Genomic DNA, 10,451 nt, shown 5'->3' on the forward strand with positions numbered 1-10,451 from the left:
GTGGAGAAAATCAGACTACCATTCTGACTGGGTCCACCACAAGTTAGTTACACCTACACTGGACCCTCACCACTACCAGGCAATCTCTCACATCTCCTTCAGAAGCTCACCCTTCCAAATCTCTTCTTCCTTCCCTAAATCTCCCCCGCCTCCCCCTTGCCCTACTCTCAGCTTAGACCCCAGCCTATCTCTTGTCCCTTCTTCATCTCCTGTGATTCAGGTGCCTCCTGCCACTCTCTTCACTTTCTCCCACCATGAGCTGGCCTAACTCCTGACCAAGGTTGACCCCTCCACCCGTTCAAGCATTCTTGCACCATCTCCTCCAATGGTGTAATGCTAATGGGAATTTGAAGATCTTCCCAAGGGAATCTGAAGACCTTCCCTTATTTGAAGATCTTCTCTGCCCCCTAATAGGCCTAATGTAATCACATGGGAGCCTGTGATGGGAGGAGTTTGAGGGGTGGAGCAGAGCCCACAGGAAGCTGGGAGTCCGAGCAGTTAGAGCTGGAGGAAGGCGAGGACACACCCAAGGAGACAGGCTTAAATTTTGGGAAGGCTAAAGGATGGTGTGGCTCCCTGCTGTGCCATGGTGTATTGACTTCTTTGCTATGATAGATTTGACTTTCTGGTGTTGGAATTTGATTTTCTGGTGTCTGAATAAATGTTTTGCTTCTGTCTTCTATATGGAGATTTTGTTATATTTTTCGATTGAGAACTATGCCGGCAACTGTGGCATCAGTGCTATGAATATTGTGTTGGTGCAACTTCCCTATCTTCAATCTCTCTTGCCTGGCTTCTTCCCTGCTGCCTACAAGTATGACCTCGTCTTCCCCCCATCGTCAAAAAATGCCTCCCTTGATCTTTCCATCCCTACCTATGTCCTTTATCTCTTCAGCCCTTTGTGGCTAAACGCCTGGAAAAGGTCACCCATGATCGGTGCCTCTGCCTTCTCTGCCCCCCTTCTAAGCTGGCTTCTAACCTCACCACCCACATCACTCACACTGCTCACTGATGATCTCTTGGTGGCCAACTCCCGTGGCCCCTCGTGGGCTTCATTCTCTTGGATCTCCCTGCCGCCTTGGACACTGCTTTCTCCTCCCTTTCCAGCCAGCGATGCTGGCCTCTGGGCCGTGTCCACCTCTTGGTCTGGGCTTTCTCTCTGGCCAAGCCCGGACCTGGAATGCTCCGACGACTTTAAGTTCCAGGTGACGTGCCACCTCCCCCAGCCCCTCTGAATCCCAGTGCTGTCTCCTTTTTTACTTCCTGTTTGTCCTGTAGATGGCTGGTCTGTACAGTTTCTTTCTTGTCTCCCTCATAAGACTGTGAGCTCCTTGGGGGCAGGTGCCTTTTGTCCCTTTCTGTATCCCCAGCACTTAGCACAGTGCCTGGCACACAACAGAAGCTTCATCAGGGCTTAATGATGGACTCAAATGTAACCGGATTTGGGAGGTGGAGAACCTGGGTTCCTGGAAAAATCCACGAAGCTCTCTGGATCTGTTCCTACTTCCACAAAATGAGGCACCTGAACAGCACCCTGAGAACACAAGACCGTGTTCCAGATGGCAAGCAGGTGGAGTGACACAAGTCCACACTGGTGAGTGCCTGGGGCAGAATTCCGGACTCCTGCTCTAGCACCCTACACCGCGGCACCCTTTAGAGGCCTATGGAGGGAAGGCCACAGGCAAGCACTGTCTGGGGGGAATGGATCTCCACGGCCAGAGCACATTGTAGAAAGTTCTGTCAAGGGAGCCTCCGGGGTCAGGGAGCTCAGCACGTGCACCTAATGAACAGTGCCAGTTCCATCTCACTGCTCCCTGGGGCCCCGCAAGTCCACTCTTGCCAGTGACCTGACATCTTTTCTTGCCCAGAATGAACACTGCCAGGGCCTCTGAGCAAGCTCCCAGTCGCCAGCTGGAAGCCCCCTCTCTGCCCAGGGCACCAGCATCCTTCATGCAGGCTGGTAACCGCTGGGGCCAAGGTTTGTCCACTGCCCCTTCTCTCTGGCAGCGCACTGCCTCCTTCCTTGACTCACAACACATCCGCCAAGGCGTTGCCGAGGGTCACAGCCTGGTTCCTTACTTGGCCACCTCCCCCTCCCTTCCTGCCTTCAGCCCAACCAACTTCCTTGCTCTTCTCGTCCCTGGGCGAGCTGTTCCCCAAATGAGAGACCCTCCATCCTCCTGTGACCCCTTGCTCCCTTCTTCCTTCTGTAGACAGTAATGGAAAGCACCGGGCACAGGCCTCTTCTCTCCTCTCTACATGTGGGCACATAGTTGGCATTCCCTACTCCAGACTGCTGACACCCTGGTGCCCGATGCTCCATGCCTCTCATGTCCTCATCCATGGGCTGGGGGCTTCTTCAAACTGCTGGCCTCACGTTACTCTCCCATTTTCTGCCCAAAAAAACTGTTCTTAAAAACCTTAAGTTTCAGACTTTAAGAAATCTTTTAAGACTCTCTCCCCAACCATTAACAATCCCTCAAAACAGGATGAGGCTGCCTTGTGCCTTGGCCAAGGCCCCTGCAGCCTGCTCCTGGCCACAGACCAGAAAGGAAACAGTACAGGATTCGAACCCAGATCTTCTGACCCCAAACTGGGGCCATGCACATAGGCCTGAGGGGACCTGGCTGTGGGCTAGGGCACAGAATTTGTGATGGGCCTTTGAGGCCCGGTCAGGCTAAGGCTCCCAGCTCCCTTCCCCACCTGCCCCTTCCCCTGGAGGCCGGAGACAAGTTGTGACTCTGAACTTGGCCTTTCACACACAGCTTCAATGATTTTATTGTGTTCTTGGCTTCAAATCCTATTTTTGTTGGGGGGGGGGGGGCAGACATCTGCTCACAGCCTGTGATGACAGGCCAAGGGTAACTGCCCACCCATCCTGGCCTGTCCTCCTGGGCATAGCCAAGTCCAGCTCTTGGCCTCTGGCCTCCATCACTAGGGTCCAGTCCCCTTCTGGCCCCTGTGCCTCGGCCTTCTCTACTCAGGCCTTTCCTCCCGCCCCCTCCTTGTTAGCCCAAACATCTGGGGCTCTCCCCTCGCCTCCTGAGAGTGGGCTCCATCTGGGGGATGGGCTGGGGGGGGTCAGGGGAGAAGGGAGCGGCCGGCAACGGCTCATGGCCAGGTAGGCAGCAAGCACCCTATCCCACGGGCCACGGGGCAAAGGGCCCACCCCCAGCTGCGCCTGGGCCGGAGGGGGCTGGGGGCCGGCCATGGGTGCGCTGGTGGCGTAGCACGTGCTCCCGCCGCCCGAAGCCCTTGCCACACTGCCAGCAGGCGTAGGGCCGTGCCCCAGAGTGCGTCTTGTGGTGCCTCACCAGATGTTCCCGCCAGTAGAAGGTCTTGCCGCAGTCCCGGCAGGCATGTGGCTTCTCTCGGGCTGGGCGTGGGCCTGTGCACAGGCCCAGGGGAGGCGTGGGTCCGGTTCCTGGAGGTGGGCCCGGGTGGGTGCCCCGGTGCCGTCGCAGGTGCTCCTTGCGGCGGAAGGCCTTCCCACACTCCGGACACGCGTGGGGCTTCTCGCCCGAGTGGCTCTGTCGGTGTCTCAGCAAGTGGGCGGGCTTCAGGAAGGCCTTGCCGCACTCCAGGCATGAAGCGGGTGCAGCCACCACTGCCGCCGCCGGGCCCAGGAAGCAGGGCAGGCAGGAGGGCAGCGATGGCAGGGGGGGAGGGCTGCCAGGCTCCTGCTTGTAGGGGCGGGGAAGCTCTGAAGACGCTCCGGGGGCAGGGGCAGCATTCACACTCATGGTCCCAGCGGGCGGGTCACCTCCTGCTGGAGCAGAGACACTGGGTTAGGACGGGGGCTAGAGGGCAGGAGAGCCCCTGTCACAGAGTCCTGCAGGGAGGGGCCCTGGAACTCAGGCCCTCATGTTCCCCACCCTCTGCTCTGAGCTCTGTCCCCAGGGTCAAACAGCACCAAGGTGACCCTTGAGAAAACACAAAGGAAGCCACACCGATGAGGGTGAATAACAAGACTGGTCTGAAGAGCCCGAGATGCCTGGACCCAGCACATCGGTGACAAAGGCCAGGGGGTCAGTCAGCAGCAGCTGCGGCTTACCTCTGCCTTCCTCCTCTCAGCCCTGGAGAAGGGCAAAGCCGCAGGGTGCAGAGATCAGACCAAAGGGGACAGGATGTGAGAAGGCGGAGAAAAGTGCCCTCGGGGCTGCTCGTCTGTGCGGGGGGAGGGGCCCCCCAGATAGGGATGGGGAAGGAGTGAGGGGGGCCAAGAAGTGAGGGGCCGCAAGATGAGAGAGGGACAGGTGAGGGGAAGAGAAGAAAAGGGGCAAGTGAAGAGAGGAACCGCCAGGGGAGAGCGTCAGGCAAGTGCTGCCGCTGATCCTGGGACCGAACAGATGATGCAGACAGGGATGCAGGGCTGACCCACGGTCCAGAAAAGGTCATGTGGACCAGGGAGGGGGAAGGCCTGGAGCCTCTGCAAGCTCCATGGGAGAGACGGGGAGACGGGCAGTGGGTCTGGGCAGTCCCATCACCTCCTCACATGCCCTGGTGGCCAAGGCCTGTCCATCTCAGCTCCCCACCTTCTCCCCAATTTGCCCGCTTCTCTCCTCTGCCCCCACGCTGGTGCAGACCCTCACCCCCTCCCACCTGGACTCTGGCCCCCTGGCCATCCTCCATCCAGCCACCAAACAGATTTTCCCTAAAGCTCTCCGCCCTCCCACCCCCAGTGGCTCCCTAACATCCAGAATCAAATACAAAATGCTCTGCGTGGCATTCAGAGCCCTCCAAAAGGTGCCCCCTCCCACCTTTCTGCCTGCCTACACCTGACTCCCTGCCATTGACCCGACCCAGTGACACCGTGTATTGGTGAGGGAATTTGAAGCTTTCACCTGCTCCTTAGTGGGCCTCCCTTGGAGCCCAGCAAGAGAAGCTTGCTTAGGGGAGGCCCACATGATACTTTGTGATTAGGCAGTGGGTCAGGAAGGTGGTGATGTCTCCGACCCTGGAGAAGGCTATATATGCCCTCATGGGAGGTATTGCTTTGGGGCTCCCTTTGGGAAGAGCTGTGTGATGGGCAGCCGCTGAGCCCCCCCAGCTTTGAAAACCCAGATGTTGGTGCCTCTCTCTGGTGACTAGCACTGTATGGATGTGTGGTCCCACAGCTGGTCTGTTGAATTGTGTTATTTTCTCAGTATTTTGGTCTGCTTGTAATTTCTGTTTGTATTTTCTGAAGTTCAGGGTGCTGACATTTCCCCCTGAACTAAGTGAAGGATATATATGTTTGATTAAAGTAAGATTCTTAACCCCTTTTGAGTTGCTTTCCTTTAGAAAAGCAGACCAAAGAACCTGTGCCAGCAGCCAGCCTGGGTATGCTGGGGTGCTTGCTGCTACACACCAGTCTCGGGGCTGAACAATCAACAAGACCCTCCACCTCCCGACTGTGGGCATCTTGTCTGGCTGTTCCTCAGGCTGAGGGCTTCCCCCACGCCCGCCTTCTCCAGGAAGCCTTCCCTTGGTGGGCTATCTCCTACTTAACCTGCAGAGAGCTCATCTGTACATAGCAGCTTGTACCATTTAAAAAGGAAAATGTCCAGAAGAGGGCAACCAGGAGAGGGAAGGGTCTTGAGTCCGTGCCAGCTGAGGGTCAGTTAACAAACTGGGTCCGACTGGCCTGAAGCACGATGCCATCTGTGCGGATGTGACAGGCTGGCCTTGACCCCTGGGGGCAGAATGTGGCTCATACTGGACCCTAGAACACCGAGTGCTGCGGAGGGGATGGGGATGGGGATGGGGCACTCTTGGTGCTGGACTACATGGCTCTGAGGGCTTTCATGCTCTCTGCCTGAGGCAGTCTTTAAGGTATGGGCACTCCTAAGGATGCTCCAAGGGCCTGCCTGCCTGGCCTGGAGGCCTTCCTGAGGGCCCTTTCCCAAGGGCCTCCCAGGACTCACTGCCACCTTCCCAGTTTGTCTGCTCAGGCCAAAGCCTTCCTCTTCTCCAACATGGTACCTCTAAAGTCTGACAGCTTTCTGGGCTGCTAATCAGCTGGCTGTTCACTAAGACCCAATGGCTCTTCCCCTACCTTGTTCCTGACTCTGCCTTGTTCCTGCCCTTCCAGTCCCTCTCCAAGTTCTCTGGCCTAACTCTGACACACATGGCATCAGTGCAGAGGGTGTTAGCTCTCAGAGGACAAGGCCTTTTACTTGTGTCTTTGGACTACCAGGCCAAGTCACTCTGTAAACATGGCGTGGACTGTATTCCTTAAAGCCAAATATCAATCTGGCCTTGTGGGCTCCACCCCAATGCCCCCATAGTTCTGGAAGGGCTTTGGGCCATCTGCAAACAGAACAGCCAGGGCCCAGGACACAGTGTGAGGGAAAGGCTCCAGGTTGGGGCTGGAGGCCCCAGGACCCTGGCCTAGGTCTGCCAACGACCTCGGGCAAGCCTGTCTATAGGACATCTTATATCCACCTCCTTCTTGCTTCCACAGAGCGGCCAGCGCCAGGGATGGAGGAGGTGCTGAGCACCAGGAAGGGGCCATCTGGTCCAATCCTCCCCTCCGTGAAGATCCTGGGAGGCCGCCTGCCGTGAGCGATTAGAAGCACTTCCTTAGAAACACCCACAGCCACTGCTCCGCTTGCTCATCCTGCCCCAGCTTTCCCTTCTCCAAGGCAAATATCCCCAAGGTCTGTGACCCAGTGGCCTTGGGGGAGGGGAGGGAGACAGACTGACCCCTGTCAGGGGTCACTGATGGCCAGGCTCACACAAGGCCCAGGAATAGGATCCTGACTGCTGGAGCTCTGCAATTGCAGCCAGAGAGGTCACCTGAGCAGAAGCTGGAGGACATGCCACAGATAAGGGGAGGGTCCTGATAGGAGAACAGGGGTCAGGTTTGGGGCTGCATGTGGCACAGAGGTCAAGGGGGCATTAGGACCCATGACAGGCTTCATAGTAGGAAGGACAACTGTCCATGGCTGAGCTTGGGCCAGGGTCAGGGAGAGGGCTAACCTCACAGCTAGGGATTTGGGGTTTCTGTTACGGTAGGAAAGACAAGGCTAGGGGCAGGCCCAGAATGATGGGGGAGGCTATGGACCAACTAGGGCCCGGGAAACTGTTCCTACAGAGCTGGGGCTAAGGGTCTGGGTTTGAATGTGGGTCAGCATCATCCCTGCCCACTTCCCCCTTGCCATCAAGCTTCTGCAAGGGGATGGTCCATGCTGGCCTCCCCCAAGGCCGCTTCCTGCCCCTCCTCTTCTCGTGTGGAGTGGGGAAGGGCTGTTTCTCACCTAGTGACATCATACCGCCATCTTCCTTTCCGGTGGGGACTCCAGTGGTACCTGTCATCTCTCGCTGGCCCCTGAGCTCCTGGGGCCGATCCTGGGACGTCACTGGGCCCTGAAATGGTGGGAAATCCCACTTTAATGAATGATCACCTGGAGGTGTGGCTATGCGTTCCCCAGCAGAGGGGAAGCTTCAGAGACTGGAAAGGTCAGCTCAGACCCTATTAAAGGCTCCCTTCCTCGAACCCAAGACCCTTAATGATTTATAACCATTTCAGGAGTGGGTGAAAGGACCTGGATCCCAGTTCCATCTCTGCCCCAGACTCGTCTACATTGAGGGCCTTGCTCCCAATCCCCTAGTTGAACCAAGGACAGGAGAACCCACGCTCTCTCAAGGCACAGGAAAGCCAGTAGCGGGTGCCGGACAGGAAGACTTGAGGAGAGGAGCGAAACGTGATGATGCAGTGCCGGCAGCCCTCAGGCGCCAGGGAGGGAGCATGAAGATGCTTCTTTCCATCTCCCTGGGCCAGCCCTGGCCCTCACATACCTCTTCTATCTGTCCCTAGCCCTCTGATGATGCATTCCAAGAGGACTGTGCCCACTCTGGGGCCTGTCCTTTCCTCCTGACCTCACCCAGACAAACGTGCCTGGCCCACAACGTCCTGATCTAGAAAATAGGAAAATGACCAATTCTCACCCCGGGGAGGAGCCCCTGCAAGGCATCAAGGCCCAGGACTTGCAGCTGAGACCTTTGCCCATCAGAGGGGGAGCTGTCAGGAGAGCAGGGACTGCCTCCTTTCTTGTTCCACATCCCCACATTCTCACCTCCCCATCTGTTCCCACGGCATGTGACCTTGTCAAGAAAATGCCTGCCTTGAGTAAGGGCCCCAAGGGGAGGGTGAGCAGCAGAGGTGACCCAAGTGGAAAGGAAATGAGGAGGAAGAGAAGGCATCAAGGTCCCAAAGGTACCAGGAAAGAGATGGGTCTGAGCTCACCTGGAGACTTCCAGCCCTGGCACCCAGCTGGGGCCACGGCACCCCTGGGAACCTACTCCAAGGAAAGCAAAGACTCATGAGACAGACCTGTGGTCTGGGCACGAGGAGGGGACTTGCAGCTGGGTCCCCAGTGGTGGGGAGGATCGGGATGAGATGGCAGGAGGGAGGCCTGGAGTTCCCTTCTGAGGCCTTCACTGATGCCTCCTACGGGCCAGGCTGGCCACACTCTCAGATAATCCTCTCCTCTCCCACCCCCAAGCCTGGAACAGAACCAAGGTTTTGGACTCCATGTTTTCAAAAAATTTACTAAGACCCACGGTCCCTGGCCTCATGGAGTTTTCAGTTTAGAGATGGGCTCAGACACCCAGGCAGAAAAGACTCCATGTGAAGAATGTGCAACAGGTGCCGGGGCCAGCCCCAGCCTGGGCGGAAGGTCGCTGCTGGGCTTTCTGTGCAAGAATGGCACCACTTCAAGTGAAGCTAACCCACCAGGAAGGGGGGGCAGCAAGCCAAAAGGGGACAGGGAACACATGCAGCCCCAGGCCGGCTCCAACCACCAAAGGTGGGCAAAGGGACGGAGACAAGGTGGAGAGGCAGAAAGGGGCTGAGGAGAGCTGCCAAACTGTGGAGAGCCCCAACAGCCAGACATTCGAAAGACAATGATGGAGGACAGCTGAGAAAGAGAAGATGAACCTAATGAACACGGAGCTCAATGCAGAGGTGTGAGGCCACCCTCAAATGAGCTCCAGGCCCGGCCAGCCAGCCAAGGCTGAATTCCCTGGGGAGGGGCCCTCATCACATCTGTGGAGAGGCAGCTCCTCACCCTGGCGGACCAGAGGCCGAGGCCCAGCAGGGGCAGGCTGGGACCGTGAGCCAACTCTTAACGGAGAGAAACGGGGCACGGAGCAGGAGGGGGCCCAGAGACCCATAGTACAAAGTGGGCCAGGACCCGTCAGGCCAGATCGATCAAGCAACAAGCATTGATGACCATGTACTAAGCCCCGGGTCACAGAGAAAAAACGGAATCCACCCTGACCTCTGGCTCATCTTCTCTCAGGGAAATGACATGGTCCCTAAGAGCCATCGAGCAAAGCCAGAGTGCCACCAAGGCTCTACAGGCAGGTGTGTGGAGAGGAGCAGCAGGGAAGGCTCCTGGAGGAGACAGCATTGCCACTGAGCGCTTCAGAGGCTGGGGATTCTGAGTGGGGGAGGGGAGGGACTCAGGGGGTGTGTGTGTGTGTGTGTGCGTGTGTGTGCGCGTGTGTGAATGAGTGTGTGTATGCATGAGTGCGTGTGTTTGTGTGTATGAGCATGAGTGTGTATGTGTATGAGTGTGTGCATGAGCATATGTCTGTGTATGAGTGAGTGTATGTGTGACTGCATGTTTGTGTGCGTGTGTGAGTGTGATTGTGTATGTGTGTCTGTGTGTGCATGTGTGTGAGTGTGTGTATGAGTCTGTGCACATGCATGTGTAGGGGTACGTGTGTATGTGTGTCTGAGAGTGTGTGCACATGCATGTATATGAGTGTGTGTGTGTGTTGTGGCAGCCCTGGGCCCTCACAGTAGTCTTGGCTCCCTCCAAACGGGAGGCTCATGGAGGATCTGGATGGAGGAAAGAGACCCCACCCCTCCTCCCACAAGATGGGTCCTTCTGGCTCAGGAGGGGCCAAGGCCGGAGGAAGGGACTGCCTGGGATGCCTGGAGAACCCAGCACCTCCCCAGCCCAGCTACAAGGGGGGGAGGGCGCTGCCTCCCTGAAAGCCTCTGTGGCCCGGGGCTGGTCCTGCACACACCTCTTCTCCCCCTCTGGGGGTGGCGCGGGTCCGCGCCCTCCCTGGCCTCCCCCCTCCACCCCGGCTCACCCACAGCTCCTCCAGCAGGCTGACGGCCTCCTCGCCCGTCTCGGGCCTGCGGCCCCGAACCCAGGCCTGGATCTCGGCGGGCAGGGCGCTCAGGAACTGCTCCAGCACCAGCAGCTCCAGCATCTGCTCCTTGGTGTGGACCTCGGGGCGCAGCCAGTCCCGGCACAAGGCCCGCAGCAGGCCCAGCGCCTCTCGGGGGCCGGGGGCATCGCCCAGGTGGAAGTGGCGAAAGCGGCACCACGGGGAGTCTGGGGCCAGGGCCTCGGCGGTGCGGGCTTCCTGCTTCACGGGCCCCCCCTGGGGGGGCAGCAAGGGGGGCGTGACCTCCATGGCGGGGCGCAGCTGCAGGAGCCTGCGGG

General features: G+C 58.0%; 1 protein-coding gene across 5 annotated transcripts in view; it reads right to left on the reverse strand.

Annotated features, from left to right (window-relative positions):
• Positions 1-2,747: 2,747 nt before the first annotated feature.
• ZNF444 (zinc finger protein 444) overlaps positions 2,748-10,451 on the reverse strand; it is a 9,767-nt gene continuing 2,063 nt past the window's right edge. For 3 of the 5 annotated variants that reach the window (XM_069102774.1, XM_069102776.1, XM_069102773.1), the window contains exons 2-4: positions 10,093-10,444; positions 7,242-7,350; positions 2,748-3,769 (exon numbers count right to left, since the gene is read on the reverse strand). In XM_069102774.1, coding sequence (XP_068958875.1) covers positions 3,138-3,769; positions 7,242-7,350; positions 10,093-10,422 — 1,071 coding nt within the window. In that variant the 5' untranslated portion in view covers positions 10,423-10,444 and the 3' untranslated portion in view covers positions 2,748-3,137. The remainder of the gene's footprint in view (positions 3,770-7,241; positions 7,351-10,092; positions 10,445-10,451) is intronic. The other 2 variants (XM_069102777.1, XM_069102775.1) reach the window with 1 other exon arrangement.

The sequence above is a fragment of the Petaurus breviceps genome, unplaced genomic scaffold, assembly GCF_028583685.1.
Source record: "Petaurus breviceps papuanus isolate PSGF00001 unplaced genomic scaffold, PetGlider_PUasm1.0 555, whole genome shotgun sequence".
Taxonomy (NCBI): domain Eukaryota; kingdom Metazoa; phylum Chordata; class Mammalia; order Diprotodontia; family Petauridae; genus Petaurus; species Petaurus breviceps.